The following is a 21,367-nucleotide window of genomic DNA, read 5'->3' as shown; positions in this document are numbered from 1 at the left end:
AGTTGACATAGTGAAGTAATGGATTTTTAAAAAGCGGACAATGGACGTAAGAAAGAAGCACAAAGGAATGAAGTTATCGCAATAACAAAACCGCTCCCCAAAAAGGGAATTATGTAAATACGATCAAAAGACATTATTTGAAGCTGTTGACTAACTTTTTTTTCCGGACAAATATTTAGATGACACAGTCAACAATAATCATAGTGATTCACAATTATTTTTAAAAAAACTCTTCTTTTATTTAAATATTCCGTCAAACTTGTCTTTTCAAAATTTTATGTTTTATTTGGCTTCTTGATTGATAAAGCGGTGTTCGAACTCTTTAATGTTCCATGCGGATGATCGAGAAAGTTTATTTAAATAAGTTACAAGCAATCAACAGGCGGCAAAAAAATCTTCGCAAAGGTTATTGTTGGAGGGAGGGAGAATAGAGATTTTGTCTCCACTGATCTTACCTTTAAAACATATTATTAATAATAATAATAATAATAATAATAATAATAATAATAATAATAATAATAATAATAATAATAATAATAATAATAATAATAATAATAATAATAATAATAATAATAATAATAATAATTATAATAATAATAATAATAATAATAATAATAATAATAATAATAATAATAATAATAATAGTAATAATAACAATAATAACAACAACAGCAACAACTACAACAATTATTAATTACAACAATAAAATCAATTGCAAAAAAATTATGAATATTATTCATCATTGTTACTTTTGTTGTAATTATTTGTAAAAAAAGTTAAATAAGATTAACTGATGCTTGTTACTATGGAGTCTTTTCCGGTGATTAAAGGAGTCTTCCGGTAAACTTTGACTTTAAAAACGGCTGATAAAAATTTTATTTACGTTACTCACTGTATCTTGGTGGTGGCGACACAAAATCTTTTAACGAGGGTTAGCAGCCCAATCATATGATGAGTATATATTCCCTTAAAAATTAAAATGTGTATGGTACATTCATAAAACTATTCAATTTTTTTATTAATAAAAATTTTAAAAATTTTATTCAGAAAATCAAAGGATACAGCTTGTGTAGTTTGTGAAAAGCGTTGAAGATTGCAATAATTTAATTTTATGAAAGAGTCATGGAAAAAGGCTTACAAAAAAAAAACTCTACGAAAATATCTTGGACAATCAATGCGTCAGAAGGCAGAGAATCTTTTTTGATGAGCAAAATTCAATTTTTGCAGTGATCGTTCATTTTACAAATTTTCAATTTTCAATTTTTGATTTGTCTCCTCCTTTCCTTTCCACCTACCCATTTTTTCCTACTTTAATTTGTATTATATTTATTCAATTTTTGTTTTGTAATCTTTATTTCATTTTAACTTTATCATGGTTGTCAATTGGATAAAAAAACTTCAAAATTGTTAAAATAATTTACAAGTTCTGTACCAGAAGTACAATCAATTGATGTAAGTGGCAACAAGATAAGAGCAAAAATGTAAATCTTTTTATTTTAATTAAGTTTTTATTTATTTAGTTAATTTAACTAATTTAATTAATGAGAAAGTAAAAACTTTTTGAAAAAAAAAAAAATTGTCAACTTTATCACTCATCAGGTTGAAAAAAGTGCCTTTTTTTTTTGGACCGGAATACGGTTTTCTCCACCATTATAAAACCAAGACGATTTGATAAAATATTTACATCACTGTGTTGATATACGCAGTTACACTCTACTTAACAACATTGAATGAAGTTTATATGTATAGGTTTATTTAAATAAATGTTATGTACATAAGTTTCAAAGTTGTTAAATAGTTTCTCTGATCGTTTTATATATTCTAGCAATTTTTACTTGCTTTTATACTTAGCAAACAAAATTGAGTTTAAAAAAAAATCCTCTACCAAAATGAAATATAAAAACTCTTCTTTTATGCGGACAAAGCCTTAATGTGAGAGTCCCACTTTAAACAATTATCAGGTAATTTCATATAATTCAGATAAAATAACCCTTTCTTTTATAAATTTAAAAAAACTACTTAGAAGAATTTTTATACGTGAAAAACATAAAATGACAACACGAAATGACATGAAATAATGAGGACGAATTGGTTCCGCGTGAAATGAGTTGTTAATGAAAGAGAACAAAGAGTCGTTGAACTTTGAATTGAACTTTAAACTGTTCTAACATCCGTTTTCTATCAAAAAGTCTAAAAATATTGCTGTTTGCCTTATCTCTTTTTTCTGTGTTCGATTAGGAAAAATGTAAGAACGACGTGAGCGAGGCTAAACAACTTTTATTAAAAATGTTAAAAGTTCTTCTTTTTGAGAAAAAATTCGGCAGTTTAAAACTTTTCAATTAAACACTTTTAACCCGTTTTATTATGTTGTGATAACAATTTTTTTTTAAATTCAACTTATTTCTTAAAATAAGACCAAGACTCGTTAGTTTTGAATCTGTTGCAAATTTATTTACATTTTGATGATTATCTCAAAAGATACTTCAGAAAATACTTAAGATTATCAAAGATACATTAAGATTATATATAGATTAAGATACAAAATACTGAAGATTATCTCAAGGTAAAGTTAATTCTTCAGAAGAAAATTAAGATGTTACCATGTTAAATATTGTAGTCATAGTTGATATGCTTAAAGAGGATACTATTCTGACTTCATAAGTTATGATGAATATAGAAGAAAGAGATTACGGCTACTCGAAAATGTGATACTGTGACTATGCATTACTCAGCAAGCATAAACTGTTGTATAAAAAGTTTTTTTGATTACAGTCCCGGACTTAATTGTACAAGTTTGTTTGGGTAGTTTTTAAACAAACACTTTTTATTTTCGATGTGGAATTGATGCACCATTTGACGTCGAACTTGTTGTGTATATTTCGTTTTTGTTTCGTAGATCATCATCTTTTTTTAAAACCTTGGCTTGATTTCGACTCCTGTGTGGATGCGCCTTCCCAAAAAAAGTTCAGTTAAAATAAGCACTGTTGAGGTTACTGGTGTTTGACCATTTATGCTTTTATTTTATTTATTTTTTTTTATGATTTATTTATTTAATGCGTTTAATTTCCTAATGATATTCATTCCTTGTTTATTCATTCCTAGATGCAGTTTTTTGCTCTTCCGTCTTTTTCTACTCACTTTCCTTTCCTAATAGTTTTTATATAAGGTTTACTAAGTCTCCCATATTTAGCATAAATTTTATTTATTGACAGCTTTACCTCCTCCCCCTCCCTCCCACCTTTAAGAAAACTATGTAGCTTTGCTTTATTTCTTTGTAGATGTTATTAGACTATTGTGTTTATTTTCTATGGTTATCTGCCTGTTCGAGAATCAACCCAAGATATAAACCCAAGAGCCTAAATATTTTTAAAAAAAAATACCCGCTGGTGTAACGCCAACAACGGCATCCTATTAAATGTTTTATTTCTTAATGAGTAAATATCTTCTGCTTTCTGGGTGTAAAATTCTGTTTGCAAGTATGCTGCTTTTGAATCGATTTTTAAAAACGATTTCCCTTATTCGTTTTGTTGAACAATACCTCAGCAGTTGGAAGTGGGTATCAGCCTTAATGTAAGGATTAATCTTTTTTTAAATCCATACCAGTTTCTTCTTCCCCATCAGGTTTAGGCACAATTGCGAATATCGAAATAGTGATGCCCATTCTTTATAAGAAACTGGATCTAATAGACCCTTCTTTTTCTAGCGTTCTTACTCAAGGTTTACTGTTTCTTGAAGTTTTAAATAGGTTTAAAAGGAAATATTTCTGGCTTTGTAGAATAAATATTTGTAATAATCAACAAATGTACTCAATGCTCATTTATTTTAAGAGAAGCTCATGACGCAACTTTTGTCTTCATGAGTTTCTCTTGACAACATGAGATTTTTTTTGAACTTGCTCCCATGAGATTTTTTTTGAACTTCCTGTGTTTAATCGCTGTAATAAACTTTTTAAACACTTCTTGTGGTTTACTTTCAGTTCGATGTTACGATAAGATATTTGAAAGCTTGATTAAAAATTTCTTGATCCCTTGTCAATTTTAAATAACATAATTTCGTTTATTTACACCCAGGTTTATTGTGAAAGCGTTTTCACAAGAAAGATTAAACCGGCATATTACTGACTCGTCTTTGGCTGGTGTGTATTCCTCGTTTGTGTCTACAAAATCTGTATTGCGCACAGCCAATTAATTTGCCGGCTGCATTCCCGGTAACTTTCGGTAGTTTTCGGAACTTCGCCCTGAGCCTCATATCGGTTAACCAAACTAATAAGCTGTTTTACTTTAGCTTCGGTCGCTTTGAACTCTAAAGATAACTTTTTGTTTTAAATGAAATAAAATAAATTAAATTGTCTGAAAATTGATTTAATATAAAGTTAGTTAAAAATTATTTACTTTCGGATATATAATATTATTTTTATTCAAACCCAATCTTCCGGTTTAACAAGGAAACTGGGCACGAAATAACCTAAAAAAAAGTAAAGGTTTAAATTTTTAGACGTGTAAAATGATGAATAAAAACTTTTACGTGAAATAAAGCAAATATCAAATAATAAAAAATTCAATTGAGTTGAAAAAAACAACACGTTGATTTGGCAATTAAACTAAATTTTGAATTTAATCCACTTAGAGCACTGATATTTAGTGAGCGACATATTTTTACAACAAATATTTGAAGAGATGCTGCTTCTGGGATGCAAGTAGGTTTTTTTTTTCTTTTAGTATCACAATTTTATGGTTTTACAAAATAAAAAATCATCTTCTTTTAAATAATAATTTCTATGTAAGCCGAATTAATCCCAATTGATACATAATAATAAACTCTGGTAAGATTAGCAAAGAGAAGGAGATGCCATAAAAACGCGGGAAACTCTACGAAGACTATATCGTATTATCATCAAAAACCTCTGTATATACTACTTATATACTAATATTTATTATACTTATATTTTATATGCTAATATATAACATAAATTGTTCAAGCTTGGCTTTGCTTGAAAGTTAAATCAAGGATCCATTTGTGCCCGTAAATAAATTTCCAACAAGGTTTTGATTTATAAAGACCATGGAAAATGGAAAGAAATAAAGAGCAAAGTTATTTTAGTTTAAAACGTGTTTTTACATACTTTGTTACCTGTGCAGACTATATGTATATTCGAATTCACATTATAAACTCATATTATAAATAATCCATGAAATTTAGTCTCATGATCACGACAAGTTATAGAAATTTCAATATTTTGTTTTGGGATTAAAATAGGGAACTTCGCGTCTTTTACTCAACTATCTAAAAACAATGTAAATATCTTTCAGAAGTAAAACGAGTTTAAAGCGATTTCTCGTTTGACTTAAACTGTCAAGGTTTAGAACTCAAGCTTGTTCCCAGGGCATTTTTGTTAAAGGAGTGACTCATTTTTGTTAAAGGAGTGACATCAAAAGATTTGAAACCTAAAAATGTAGCGTGCCTTTTATTTATCCTCCGGACGTTGCCTCTTACCCCTACAAATCATCTTTTGAATGTTTTGTCACAGCGTAGAACTGGACATATTTACAATCGAAATTTTAATTTTTTCAATTTTTACAGTTTTTACAATCAATGACTAAAAGAATCATTAGGAATAGATTATAGAATCTTTTGTTTGGCTGTTTGAATTCTTTCGAAAAATTTCGAATATTTTTAATTATATGAATATTCCCTTTCTACAAAATTGGAAAAAATCCAAATGCAATAATATACATGTGGGGCTATCATTGCCTTTCACATAAATTCAAAATAATGATTGAATATAAAGATTTACAAAAAGGGACAAGATACAAATCATTTGTAAAGGGACAAGAGACAAATGTTTTCTTCAAAAGTTTTTCATATGGTAATAGAATACTGCAACTATTCAACAGAATGTTTGGTAAGCAATCTGTATGGGCCCCTTAGCATCAAAGATGGTGTTTACTTTTGCAAAGATTGGTGACTTAGATTTTCTTAAAACCGTCATCACTGATTTCGCCGATAAATTTGTTTTTTCTTTTTAGTTGTTTTCGTAATAAAGAGCTCAAGATTTTTAATAAAAAGTTTTTTCGTACGAAAAATTTAATACTATTGCTTAGAAGTTCTTATGACTTACTTTAGATGGACATAATCAGCATCACAAAAGATTTCTCAGGACCTTATTTATCAAATTGGACGGGGGTCAGATTTCTCAAAAAAATTTTCATTATGTTATCTTAATTTTTTGTTTTATAGCAAAAGTAAATTACTGTCTTGAATAATTTTGATCAGACTAATTACAATTTAATGGCGTTTTTATTTTAATTACAATTTAATTGCGTTTTTATTTTAATTACAACTTAATTGCGTTTTTATTTTAATTACAATTTAATTGCGTTTTTATTTTAATTACAATTTAATTGCGTTTTTATTTTACGCTCCCATTTATTCTTAGCGTGCTAAAACTACTTATCATTTTAGTCGATTTGATAAGCTAATAGGCTGGGTGAATAAAAATGAGCAATTGCTTTTACTTAATAACTTTTTAGTTAAAAATCTTGAGCTCTTGATTACGAAAACAACTTTATGTGAATAGAAACTAAATAATAATAATAAAAGCAATTGCTCGTTTTTATTCATATATTGAAAGAGAAGATTCAAATTTTAATCACCAGAATCCTAGACAAAGGATTGAGAAATACTTGTTGATGTCCAATTTTGTGACATAATGCTCAAATTAACGTAATTAACATAATTAATATAATTAACGTAACTAACATAATTAATATAATTAACGTAATTAATATAATTGAAATTTTTCGCAAATTTAATCGCGTGTTGATATTCGGTCTTAGAACTTTGGCATCAAAGTTGTCAAATATATGCAAATAAAGTCTTATTCAAATATGAAAAAAAACAAAAAACAATAGAATAAAGTTATAACTATAATTTTGCCGAGGAATTTGCAAATAGTTTGTTAATCTTTGTTGGTGCATTTTTTTTACGGAACCGTAAACAATTAGGAGCTATCATGCTTCTCAGTAATCATTCTAAAAATTGTCTTCTCTCTCAAGTTCTGAGTGATTAGTTTAGACTAAATTATAACTTATTGAGTAGAGGAAAATGTCACAGCGATTACAACAGCAATTACAAATGATATTGGCAAATATTATGTGTAATTACTGCTGTAATCACTATGATATCTGTAATGCGCCAATATAATGCAAAAAAGTATTGGGGCAGCTGTCATTTTATGACGTCCTGCTATTGGTTTTCCACCAAGTTGATGACGTATTGATAACAAATGAATTGCAGTAGAGATTCAAATCAATAGAATCAATTGTTGAGAGCAGAGTTTTTCCAAACCGCGCTTAACAATTAATTTTATCATTAAACGCTTTGATTTAACTGACTCAGTACTCAATGAAATAAGTTAGGCGAGCCATCAACGATCAATGATTAAAAGACGCCTTAGTTTGAGAAGCTGAAGTTAATCCAAAAGTATCTGCGAAGGAAATTGTAGACTAATTTCGCAAACTGTTTGAAATGTTCTGAAAAAAGTTATTATGGCGGCGAAAATGCGCGGAAAAAGTCCTTGGTTAAAAATATCGATAAAGTTATGCGATTGAATTAAAAGTCTTTAAACTAAAATTCATGCAAATAAACCACAATTGCTTTGAATAAAATGGAACAAATTAATTTGGTCAAATGTGAGCAAACTTTTTCTTCAAAACATTGAGTCAAAGTGTAAAGTAAGTCAGCCACAGCATTGAAGCCAAAAAACATAAAGAAAACAGTTAAAGATGGAGGGGGTGACATGGGGTATGGAGCTGCTTTGAATGGCTGCTTGAAAACGAGTTGTTATTAAACAATTGAACATTGAATCGAATTAAAGGTTGTCAGGAGGCATCTTTCAACTGGATGACTTGCAAATCATAATCCAGTGAAACACAATGAAACCAGTGAACCACCATGAAACCAGTGAACCACCATGAAACGAAAGGAAATCTAAAAGATATTTAAAACTTATTTTTTCCATTTTTATTCTTTAATCTTAAATTGAGCAACAACCCTCATAAAGTCACAGTTGGCCGAATATTTTATTATATATATAAGCAAGAGATATATTCTGTTCTTGAGTTCAAAGCTGAAAAAACTATAAACTACAGGGTGGATTTGCACTTCAATTATGAATCTTTTTTGGAAAAATCTACATAAATTTCTGCTTAAAAAAATACTTTTGAGTAATTTGTCTTGTTGTGTCTCGTAGAAAAATTGAAATATTTGCCTTTAAAATTAATTGCGTGGTTTGGTTCGATTCATCTTCTTTTTTATGTTTGTATTTGCTCCGCTTTAAGTAGGTGGACGCATGGCCGCCGAGAGGGGGAGGGGAGTGGGTGGACGGGGAAGATTCCCGGGGCCCCGTGTAGGTACAAACAATTTTTTAAAGTAATTTTCAAAAGATTTAAATAGTTTTGACTTTTAAAAGAGTTAATTAACTTTTATTTTTAACTTTCAATGACCAGAGCACACGTCTTTTGGTCCTGGGTATATAATTGATCATAATGAGGGCCCCTTAAGAGAACTTCCCCGGGGCCCGAAATTTCTCTCGGCTGCTATGGGTGGACGTACTTTAAACGATGCTTCGATGTTCTTCCAACAATTGGGTTTTAAGTAAAAGAAGAGTAATCATTTTATTCTAAAAGTTTATTACATTGACGTCATCGACACGTCGTTTTTTTATTTTTTTCCAAACTTTCATAATCACAAATTTTGAAACGCAATTTTCTGTTGTGCAATACGGCAGTAATTTGTTTATAGAGTTTTGCAAAATTTGCGCAACTGAAATATTTTCTCGATTTAAAACTATTTTTACACTGTGAAATTTGATCTTAGTGTAGAACATTAGGTGTTGAACTCTGGGTTAAAGAGTTCGACAAACGTTTTAATGCACTTAGCATTTCTTTTAAATGCTTTCTCTTTTTTTGCTGACTGAGTTTTAAGATTTAATTTTTTGGATCACGGTGTCTCGTATTAAAATTTTTTCCTAAAATTTTTTAAATTTTAGGACCAAATTTTTTTTAATATAAATTTGTTTGCTCATATTGAAGTATTAAATGTATAAAATTTTGTTTAACTTTTTAAAATCATTTTTTAAAATTTTGTAAAAGTTTCTGGTATATTATTGTTTATACTTTTAACTACATTCAAATGAGGGCTCGAAAATCTTACAATCAATAGGGCCTCTAAAAGTCCATATCCGGCCCTGCCTTCAACCTTCATATTGGTTTCCTCTTTTCACTAGGCACCTTTCTATTTCCTTCTCTGTTTGATTATAAAAGTAATTACTTTTTTATATAGTGATTGATTTCAATTGTCAGCTGTTAATTTTATTTCTTTTCTTTATTTTTCAGCAAATGTAAAATCTTCTCAAACTTTTGGTCCAGTTAAAAATCAGACGCATTTTTTTTATTCAACTCATTACTTATTTCTTGGCATCTTCCCATGAAAATGTCTTGATCAATTGTATTTTTTGGTTATCAACACAGCCATTTTGTATTTCACTATTGAAGCTGAAAAAAAAATGTCGCTTTATTTTATGTCCAAATTTGATTGCAGTTCCGTTTTGACGTCATTATGAGTAAAATGTTATCAATTTCAAAACGTCATCCGGAGAAGTTTATTAGACGGAACATTTTTAATGAGTCATTCAGCAGCCATAATTATTTTCAATTCCATCTGCGGTTTAGAGAGATACGGATCGGAAATTGTACTGCAGTGAATAGTCAACATTTTTGCTGACTATTCACTGCAGTACAACTTTTTATTAACACGAAACCAGTATGCAGAAACACGTAAAAATATCTAAAATATTATCCAACGGGAGTTGTCTTGAGATAAATTACGTGGAAAATGTTGCGCAATTGGCGGATGACACGCTTAAGTTTCTTTTTCTAAGATTATTCGATGTCATAAAAATGTCGAACAAATGTTAACAAATGTCTTAGATGTCTTAAATGATTGAAGTATTTGGAAGCATTGTTATAAAAATGCTTTGTTTAAAGGATTTGTTTCATATATCTGTATATTTGTCTTTATTAAATCGACAATCACGTTCACTGCATTCTCTTAAAAAACCTTTTTAGCAATAACGAATATTGTAATGAGTTTTTCAATGAGATAAATCTTATGAGAAACGTTTCTTGAAAATATTTCTTACGTCTTAAGTATTTTTTGTCAGGTTTTTGATAAAAATGACCTTGCGCACTAAAAAGAATGGTCTATGAAACAACGATCTCCGTAGCCGTAGCAACAGCTCTTGTAACAAAAATCTTTGAAATAATAAACTACTTCCTCTATTCAATAGGTTACATCCTTGAAAAAAAATGAAGACGCTATTATTTTGCATTTTACTAAAAGTCATTCATGTCTATTTGTTTACTATCGTCCTGTTCGAGATCTGCTTTTTCTCCGACTACCCAAATTAGTACACTAAGTTAAAACAACAGAATTATAAATGATGTTGACTTATCGAACGTTTTGAAACTGTTTAACTGTTTGGATAGTTAAAAGTATAAAGGCATTTACGATGTTTTCGAGACGTCAAACTTTACACTTTAGTCGGAGTGTTCGTTTTAATGTTAGTTGATTTTTTTTTTTGTATATTCTCAGAGTAATTTATCATATCTTGTTAAATCATGATAACAAGAAGATAGTGAGCCGCAGTAATATTCAAAGGGGTTCTGGTATGCGTCTGTTTTTTTCTTCGGTGGTTTACTAAGTTTATTCAGTTTTTTCAGAAATTTTCCATTTCGATTCGTCTTTTTAATTTTTTTTCTATCAGTTAGATGCAGTAATATACGGTGCCATATTATTAAAATTGCAAACATTTTTCTTTTTTACCTGTGTCAGCGGAATGCTTACATGGACAGCGAGCGACATTTTTGTTATTATTAGTAACCTAAGGTCGAAATCTTACAAAAACAGAACCTTTAGTGTTTCAAAATTTTTCTAAACATTGTTTCGTTATTTGCGCACTACAAGGAGTTTTTTTTTTAAAGAACATGAGTAAAAAAAGAGTGTATGAAAGCTACTGTACCCAGCTTTTTTTGCTCACAGAGAAGCAATGAAATATGACCAAATATTAAAAAAATTACAAAACATCAGATGTTTGTATATAGAAAAAAGTATATGGTAAAAGGTTATCAAAAAATTATCATAAAACGATATTTAGTACTCATTCCGTTCAGTTAGCGAAACGAATAGCAACGTGAGATGCGGTAACGAGATCAAACGGAACATTGTGTGATGTAATAAAAAGATCAGACGGAATATTAACTTGTGATCTCATACAAGATAATCATGTAACAAGATAAACCGGACTTTCTGGTTCAAAAATAAGTATATTCAGGGCGAGAACTTAAGGAAACAGCAAAATTCTTCCAATGAAACTGCTGTCTGAGTTCAGCCAAACTTACAGCTCTGGGGAAGGATATGACTGTTACGTCATAGCTCGGTTTTCTTTCATACCTTTGGCGCCTTAACTTTAACAGTATATTCCATCTGTTAAACTAGATCATTCATATTCCGGTAATAAGACACCATACTCTTCAAAGTTAACCGCTGAAACCACTGCATCCTTGCAGTTTCCGATTAATCTGCTCATAATCAATATATCTTTAAAGGAAGATTATTACAAATCTGTCATTATTGTTAATGCAAACCGCAAACTTTAACCTTTATACGACGTAGTTGTTGTAGTTTGGATGTACTTAGGAAGATCTTATTTCCGTCTACTAAAATAAATCAATAAAAAATTAATCAACAAACACTTTTTTAAATTTTTTATGATCTCTTTGTGTGCAATCCTCTCAAATAATCTCTTTGTATGTAATCCTCACAAATAACTGACAACGATTGGTAACAACACTAAGTAGACAATATTCTATAAATAAATGCAAATGCCCACCATTTTTTATTCGAAGTAAACGGAAATTTTTGTCCTACAAGATTAACTCTGGGTTAAATTTTTTTTTTTTTTTTATCAATAAATAGAAATTCCGGTCGTTGAGTGGCATATAGTTGTGCAACCATTGTTGATGTTAATCTTTCGGTATTTTTCATAAATTCATTCCACATCACAGGTTCTTCGTTTATTATGCTCTATTTTATGTTCGAGATATATTGCTGACACGCATTTCAAATATTTATTTTAATACTTACGGCCAGCGTGACGCTTTGTTATACTCCCTCGTTACTTACGCTGCAATAAGTTGTTTTGGTTTTTTACTTTTATGGTAACGTTGAGACGACGTTCAAGAACAACGTGTAACTTATAAAGATTTTAAAAAAATTTTATGACGTATTTCAAAATTTTAAAACATGCTTTTTTTACGATTGATACCAAATTTCTTTTTACAGACATCTTAAAGAAAATCACTATTTGTATGAAAATCTAAACGCGTTGAAGTAATTAATTAGAGGCGTAAATCTCTCTAATTTTTTTTTTTTTTTTTTTTTTTTTTTTTTTTTTTCGCAAAACGTTAATCCGAAAAAAAAAAAAAAAAAATTTAAAACTGAATAGGACTATTTATTAAATGTTTATATATTGCTTAGGCATTTTTTCTTGAGCTTCTAATTGTAATGATGGCTTGTGATAATAAAAAAAACCATAATATCCTGTTTTAAAATTTTTTAATACACCACGAAATTTATTAAAATTTTTAAATGCATCATTAGAACTTATTTAACGATTTACAATGAAGCAACGATGCTTAAAATGCAACTCAAGTTGTTCTTGAAAGCTCGTGCGCTACGCGTTAGCATGAAATGATTTGTTGACTTTGGTTGATCTTGCAGTAAGATTTTAAATTAAATTTGATAATGCGTGATTCTGTTTATCTTGATACAAAAATATTTGGCTATTTTTACACCATCTTATCGTTCAAATTAAAGTATCATGCTAATAACCTTATCTCTATAATTTGTAAAGATTTTTTTTGTGCGATATGAGATAAAATTAGGTAAAATAAACTCAGTAATGCCTTATTTTTGGCATTCTTTTACACAAGATGTGCTTTTAAAGATCAAATAAATAAAAGTTTGGTTGAAAAATATTTAAGATATTTGGTTGAACAATATAAAAATAACCTCGCTTGAATAAAAAATATTTTTGCTTAGCGTTTTAGTAATGTACCATACACCATCAATTCTGTGTTAATATGTCAATTCTGTGCCTTACCAAGCTCACTAGATGAGCCCTCTAGCTCACTAGATGAGTCACTGTGTTACCTTTATTTCATTTTTACACTACTATATATTAAGCATAAAAATGAATGTTGTTTTTTAAAATTTGCACCCCAAAAAAAAATCATTAGCATTTATTAATAATTTATTACTCCAAGTCTTTCATATCATTTGAGTGCACTGGTTAATTGAATATTACAGGATATTAACGTGTGCGAGTTACGTATTTTCGTAGGAAAATGGGAACAAATAATAACAACTTTTATTTTAACTCAATTTTGTTGACGCAAAGGAAGAAATTGTCATTTCATGAATCGATATAGACGCATACAAAGGTCGTACCAGATTGTTCGTTATGTATTTTCAGTTGACTGTGATGGTTGTTGTTATCCTGTGTTTTTGTGTTTTGCTTGTCTCTTGGTAAAATCAACAGTTAAAAAGTGGGTAACAGTGAGTTGAGTTTGAAATATGAAATCATTGCTTTAAATGTGTCAAAAATTCGTTCTTTTGCGAAGTTTCTTTTTAATTTTTTTTCTTTTCTTTTTTTTTTAAAGAAAGTGAAATTAGGCCTTTCAATTTTTAGGAAAGTGGGGGAAGTAGGTAAATTGCATAATGTTTTGCAAAGCATTATCCTTTTGCTTAAACGAATCACGAAAAATTGAAAAAAGTGAATTATAAATAAAACAATTGAACAAAGGTTTGCAAAGCACTTTTTTTTTTTGTGAAGTGCATTTGAAAAAACTTCGAGGCTTAAGTTAGTTTAAGAATTGCACCGAACAGTGATTTTTCTAGTTTCTTATCCTCGTTTATTAAAAGGTGCGAAAAGTAGATTTTTTAAAATCTACTTTTCGCACCTTTTAAAAGAAAGATAGAGCTTTTTTTTAAATATAATTTTTAAAATATGATTTACTTGCATGGAAAGTTCAAGTTTTCGGATACAATGGAATTATAAAGGTCCCATAATTTGTGTAATAGTTTGGCCTTTTGGTGTCAATATTTTGGTGTCAATATTTTGGTGTCATTTTCAACATTGTTGTTTTAAAGTGTTTCCATAACTAAAAATATGGCGACGGACAGAGTCATGTTGGCATTTTGTTTTTTTCCTGAGATTTATATCAAAGGTCACTTTTTAAGTTAACAAATAATTTGCATGATGTATTTATTTATTACCATTTCTAACAATTAAATACTCTTTTAAATTACCTCTTTATCAATCACTGATCTCCACTTCACTCTAATCATTGATCTTTTTTAAATAGAATCTTAATTAGGTTGTAATCTTATTGATGTTCGATTAAAAATGATAAATGAAGTTCGCTAATTGTTTAACTATTTCTAAATCCGTTTCCTTTATTTTAATAAACAACAAATTTCATCGTCTATTTACTGAATTTACTATTTATTTGTATAATTCTTATAAAAATTAACCTGATTCTAACTGAACGATTTTTGTTCAGTTAATAATATGATAAATGAAGATGATAAATAATATGATACGATAAATATGATAAATAATTTACCAGGCGCATATGTATCGCACTATTACTTACCAGCTAGAACAAAGACGAGTTTGGATTGTTTTCTATGCGCATATGAGAATGTTCCTGCAATTACTGTGCTCTTATTTGCGTACGTAAGTCTTGCGAAAACATTGATGGCAGACAAATATCACGGTGAAAAAAAACTACCCTTAATAAGCATCACAAAAAACACAGTAAAAACACGTAAAAAATATAGCATCAAAATACCTTACTACTAAGGCAATATAAAAAGCGTTCTAACTTTTTAAAACAAACATCAACTGTACCTTTACAGAAATTTGGTTTTTCACCATGTTTTTTTGCCTATCTCTAAACATGTTTAAAGTGATTATAAATATAATATACGCTTAGCAGCTTTTATCTGTGACATTTTTTACAGGATTAACTATTTCTTTATAATCTATATTCAAATACTAAAGCAAAGTCAAGCACGTCCCTAAATATATGCAAGTTCTTAAATATTTGCTTTTCAAAATATCAGATTACCTCATGTTCAAAACAGTACCTAATTATCGTGGTATTTAGTATTCTGGTTAACAGGAACGGGGCAAATTACGAAGCAGTTTAGTTTGCACAGATAATTCTGATAAAATGAGATTAAAAGAGAATCGAAATTTTATGGAAACAACGTGTTTTATTAAAACGAAAACTTAGGACATACGAGATGTATTTGTAAGTTTTCAGTAATCGGATACATTTTAAAGCTAATGTCCAACTGGCGTACAAACTAACATGTCAACTAACATACCAACTTGGTTGTTGTTGTTACGTTATGTGAGGACCAAGAACCCACATAACCAAGATATTGTTAAAGAACTACAAAGAGATGTGTTATGCAAATTTGAAAAACTTCAATACCAATCGAAAGTGAGCATTTATTTTGACGGTAATCTAAAAAACGCTTTAAATTTTGTTTTTGAAGCAAAAATTGTTCATCATTAAAAAAAAAAAAAAAAAATGCCACCTAAAATTGCAAACATACAGAGCTGCAAAAAATCTCTTCGTATTATGCAGCGTACACCTATTGGAATGTCAACCATGTTGGAAACGAAAAGTTTTTTAAGTCCTTAATTACAGGAGCATTGAGCTTTAACAAGGAGCGTGTTTTTTTTTTTCATAGTTATATAAGTCAAGTTTAACATTTTGGCGCCAGAAATTTTTGTTATTTCAGAAAAAACTCCCTGCTTTCTAAGCAATTCCCTATTTCCAAAGATTAGCTAAATAAATATGGAGTGATAGATGTCACAATGTTTAAAATAGAACGATACATAATATATTACATTTTTCCCCCAGCAGTAAGCAATTATTTGCTGAAGAGCAAATACGTAATTGGAGCATCGTGACGCACAGATTTTCCAGAACTTGATTTAATCTGTTCTTTCGTTAGTTCCTTCCTTCATTTCTAGATTTTAAATAAGATTTGAGGGTTTTTATTATTTTTTAAAAAACGATTTTTACAATAAAAGTTGAATTATGCGGGTATGGTGTTAAAATTGGGGAAACCTCAGTTTTGTCAGAACTTTTTACTCATTTTTCTTTAAAGCAAGAAAAAATGACAAAAAATTAACACTCGGTAAGTTATTGTAAATATTTCCGGCGTTTAACGTTTACATTTGAAAAAGTTAGGCAAATTGTACTTAAAGTAGTTCCAGTCTCTACGGCATCGCAAGAAACTAAAATGCATGCCGTGAGAGTTTTTTACCAGAAGAAACATACTCGTTGATAACTTCATATGTTGGCATGTTTGTTCCAATCTCTAACTAAGAGCAAACTGTTTATCTTTCTGCGCATGATTATTAAAAATCAATGATCAAAAGATGATCAAGTCTTAGACATATATGGAAGACCTTGGAGTTTATATAAATATATAACTTTGATTTACATTTTATCTACATTTATATAATTTTTATAATTTTAACAAATTTCTTTAATATTTAAAAAACATAAAACAAAATGCTGTGATAAGATGGCTGAGGTTCAGTTTGAGATAAATGTTGGTGCTGGCGGTGGTGTGAGAAAACAAAATATGAAAACAAAAAAGATTTTTAGTGAACAATATGAAATTTAACACCCGTTGTGATAACTTTTACGCTAAGATTCCATGCTATGAGACGATTCAAGTATAGATGTACTTGCCTTTGTGATGTGTTTGATTATGCGAAAATATCAAAAGTGAGATGCAGAGATTTTTAATTACCCCCTTCTGGAGGAGGTCAATTCAGCAAAACTTCAAAGTTAATCAAAATCTATTTCTTTCATTCAAATTTTGCGCGATAAAAAGAAAACCTTTTTAAAGACAGTAAAATTACGTCAGTTAAAAAAAATATTCTATTTGACCGAAGTTAACAACCAGAAGTTCGGAGCTTATGAGGTCGAACCTTATGTGGTCAGTTGACAAAAAAAAACAAACTGTTTTTTAGTTTTTCCACCGTTTTCTGTTTGAAGTTTTATTATTTTGATTCGAGACTACCTTTTTTCCTCTTTAAGTTTTATAAATTTGTTGTTATTTAAGTGTTCAAAATCTTGTTTTTTTAGAACTAATAATAACTTCAAAGTGTTATGTGACGATCATCATGTTGTCCAATTTGACTACTACGATCGCCAACTCATCAAACTCAATGCAACTTTCAGTCAAATATATGACTTTCTCAGAGTGGTGTCTTGTAGTTGCATTTATAATAATAATGTGCACGGGAGTGGTTGGAAATGCCTTTGTTATTTACGTGTTCGGTTACAAACGAAAATCTAATTACCGGTCAACGAGCGATTGGTTAATTCTTTATCTCGGTATTATTGATCTTTTGTCTTCGTTTCTGAACCCGCCCTTATATATCTATTGGACGTTAACACATTATAGGCGATGGGATTTTGGTGATTTAGGGTGCCACATTCTCCCGTCCCTTGGCCCAATAATGACATCTGTTTCTTCTGGTGTGCTTCTTATATTTGCAATCGATCGATACTTAGCCATAGTGGCCCCTTTCCGTGGGGAATTATCGCATCGAACCGTAACTATAGCATTTTTTATAGATATTATTTTATCAATCGGTGCTTACCTTCATTACATTCTTGCACTAAGCATTCACCCAAAATTTAAATATTGCTATATACCAGATGTAGCGGATTTTAAATACGGAATACCAAATTGCACGTTTGTAATTTTACGCTTATGCGTGTTTGCTACGGTTTTTGGTTTTACAAATATAAGAATTTTCAAAACGCTAAAAAAGTGCAGTTTGAATTCGACGACTAGAGAAATTCGAGTATCGCGTCTTAAGCAGTCAAAAAGAATCACGCTTGTACTGTTAACAATGGGCGTGGTATTTACTTTGCTCGTTTTCCCAAGAGAATTGTTCTATTTGGTTTATAATTTATCGTGGATAGTCAGCCATAATGGCATCAAGTTTTCTCAGACGTCGTTAGAAATAAACTCGTGGTTAAAAGTTGCTCATACAGCAAACAGTTGCGCTAATGTGTTTATATATTCACACATGCAAACTATATACCGTAAACAAATTTTCCGTATTTTGTTATACTTTGGGTGTTGTAAAAAAGCGCTTTCGCGTAGAAAATTTTCTGTCACCCAAATGTCCTCAATGGGGGAAAAAAGACTTCTTTCGTTACGCAACAATAATCAAGATTGCAAAAAAGTCCTTTTAATACAGGAGGAAGATTCAACGAGTTCAAATGAGAATGTATTTTTTCGAAGAGCTCAGCAGTGGAAACAAAAAAAAGATCTTTTCGATTCAGCTTTTCTATGAGCAAAAAATTTTTAATACAAACGAATCTTTTGTGAAAACTTTGTGCTTTCTTGTATTTAGTATTTGAATTTTATCAAAATAAGGATTTTATCGCTTGCGTAAATTTTTTTTTTACCTATAAAAAATATATACGAAGTTCTTGAGCTTTGACTGACAAAGTAAACCATTTAATCATTTTAAACTGTGAGGGGCGGTTTTCGTGGCAGCTGGAAGGTTAAAACTCCAAAAAGCTTTTATGAAAGTTTGAGCCATAAAAGTTAGTCGATGCTCATAAGAAGTCAGCCAAGCTTAATAAATTATTAAGCCTTTATCACTTAACACTAATCTGGAACTATGTAGTAAATACTAAGCATCTGCGTATCAAAACTTTTTTATTGGAATAGGATATTGGGTTGTGCGTATCGTTTGTTTCGATATACAACAATAATATCGTTTCAAAAAAAATACTTATGATAAAGTTTCGTAAAGTTACGATATTTATCGTTGACTTACGATAACATTTGTAATTCATATTATAATTACAACAAATAACGATATCGTAATTACAACAAATAACAATATACGTATTGATACATAACGTTATTAAACAATATTTTTTACTTTTTCCGACCAAAAAATTAATTTTTTTTAAAAACCTAATTAACTGTTGTAAAATTACTGACAAATGCACTTTTTAACTAAAAAAGAAATAAAAAAAACTTTATTGTGTGTAATTTTGATTTTTTAATTTATTCAAGATTTTAAACTTAATCTGAAGCAAAAAACAAAAAAAAAATGTTTCATTTGATGTTGAACATGTTTAAGGTTTGTGACTTAATTTAAGAAAGAGATTAAAGATTAAAAATTAATCTCAAAGACTGTTTATTGAAATCACTAAATCACCAAATGGCAAATTTTATAAGCATTAAGCAGTGAAGTAACCCCAATGATCCAACATCTTCCTCAGCATCTTCAGAAAGAGCCACTCAAGGCTCTTTCGGAAGATGCTGAGGAAGCATGCAAACATAACCATTTGTAAGCAGCCTGAGCAAGGAGAGGAAATTTGCATTTTTTTGCTCTCTAAAAATTCAGCGTGTCCACACCAAAAACCATAGGGGTTTTTTTAACCCCACTCAGTTATGATATCTGTCTTTGGATGTGAGCCAGACCAGAATAGGTATTCATAGATGCAGAAGCTTCTTCCATTCCAACATTATGGAAAGGATCATGTGATCTCATGCCAGATGATCTCATTTTGTTGTCTGCCAACTTAGAAATTATAGAACAATACTTGCATTTTCCTATGACAACTCGGTCTCCATCATGTGTAGGCTTCTTCCTCAAAGTTTTTTCCAAATTTCGATCCTTTGCCTTGGCATCCTTCAAAATGTTGTTCAATTACAAATTTAATACCAATTAACTTTGAATATCTTTTTTTTAAAAAAAAAAAAAATTTTTTTTTTTAAGAGGTTAATTACGAACGTCTAAGTATTTTGAAGAGAATCCAAAAACTTGCTTTATCCCAGAAAACGTTTTTAAAAATGCTTTAATTACAATTTGCAGCGACATTTCAACATGAAAACATTTTGACTACGTAACAGGTATTTATTATAAGTTTAAAATATGGTCTTACCTGAATTTTAATTGAATTAACCACACTTTTAATTATTTTTAAAAAAGAGTTTCTTTTTTTTTAAAAAATGGATAATTTTTTGAGTGTTTTTGCTTTTGTTTTTTTTTTTTAAAAAAGAAAAAAGGTAGTTGATATGTCCTCCTAACGGGCTTCGCCATTTTTAACAACTTCATGTTACATATGGCATTAAAAAATAGGCGATTTTTAATTTTTATCAATATTTTAATCAATAGATTAAGAAAATGTTTTGCAAAATAGGTAAAAATAATATTTTTAACTTAAATTTTAGTTATATTTAATACAAGCTATTATAATATATCGAAAAGCCCCGACAAATATTGTCATGTATTTTTAAACGGGAAAAAAAAAAAGTTATACATTTAACGATAATTTAATCGATATTATCGTTAATAACGATACGATATAATAATGATATCGCTAGTATAAGAAGCCCAAACGATATCTTATCGATTTCATATTGAAACGTATCAAATCATACCGAAAAAATTATTGTTTAGTTTCGATATTTCGATAACGATACGCAGACACTTAAGGAAATACTTTTCCTCAGTTTCAAGAATATATTAGAAAAAAATATGTTTCCTTCCCAAAACTCTAGTAAAGTAAATAATTGCAAAATATTGTACGCACAAAACTTTGCGTGCGTAACACTCTCGTGCGCAAACATTTGTTTGTATACAAAGACCACAGAGGAAGTTTTTAAAACGCCTCGCAATATTTAAATTCCACGCTCAAATGATTACTGATGTTTCAACTATTATTTCATTAAACAAAAAAAAAAAAAAAGATTTTTGTTGATGTTGTTTTTTCAGTAAATAAATATATGAACAACGACACGATATATAAATTTTCGGTTTTTCCTTAGGGAACAATTTAAGATACAAATTTTTTGAACAATAATGAAAATGTAACATATTTTAAACACCGGTTTTGCTTCGCTTATTTTTCCTTGGATTTCATTTTATTCTCTAATATGTTTTTTAATTATGTAATCTAAGAAACATGAATTACACCCTGATAATTGAAAAATATGAAAAAATAAAAAAAATTGAGAAATGTTGTTGCCGTTGGTTTCTCCAATGAAATTTTCATATGTTAATAGGAGCGTGTTTAAAAATGCGCATTAAGATCTGGGTTTTATAATTTCTATTTGTTTAAACGTGCAATTATTTGTTACTAACATAATAGTTAATTATGTCTAGAAC

General features: G+C 29.4%; 1 protein-coding gene across 7 annotated transcripts; it reads left to right on the top strand.

Annotated features, from left to right (window-relative positions):
• Positions 1–4,636: 4,636 nt before the first annotated feature.
• Positions 4,637–18,632, top strand: LOC145191649 (neuropeptide Y receptor type 6-like). Of its 7 annotated transcripts, XM_090074132.1 has the most exons (3): positions 9,370–9,759; positions 9,831–10,621; positions 17,304–18,632. In XM_090074132.1, exon 3 carries the CDS (start codon positions 17,342–17,344, stop codon positions 18,527–18,529), a length of 1,188 nt encoding a protein of 395 aa, XP_089930258.1. In that variant the 5' UTR covers positions 9,370–9,759; positions 9,831–10,621; positions 17,304–17,341; the 3' UTR covers positions 18,530–18,632. The 7 variants fall into 7 exon arrangements, with proteins under 7 accessions (XP_089930261.1, XP_089930258.1, XP_089930257.1 ...); XM_090074135.1 differs by lacking the exons at positions 9,370–9,759; positions 9,831–10,621 and adding an exon at positions 4,637–4,696; XM_090074131.1 differs by lacking the exon at positions 9,370–9,759 and having other exon boundaries at positions 10,602–10,727.
• Positions 18,633–21,367: the final 2,735 nt, after the last annotated feature.

This window comes from Hydra viridissima, unplaced genomic scaffold (genome assembly GCF_058129835.1).
Source record: "Hydra viridissima isolate aposymbiotic clone 2 unplaced genomic scaffold, HvirCarnegie_v1 scaffold_16, whole genome shotgun sequence".
NCBI classification, from domain to species: domain Eukaryota; kingdom Metazoa; phylum Cnidaria; class Hydrozoa; order Anthoathecata; family Hydridae; genus Hydra; species Hydra viridissima.
Note: the sequence above shows the minus strand (reverse complement) of the source record. Positions and strands in the feature narration are given on the sequence as shown.

What these genes read in the sequence shown, in the direction of transcription:
- LOC145191649 (XM_090074135.1), top strand. Translation starts at nt 17,342, where the DNA reads ATGTTGTCCAATTTGACTACTACGATCGCCAACTCATCAAACTCAATG.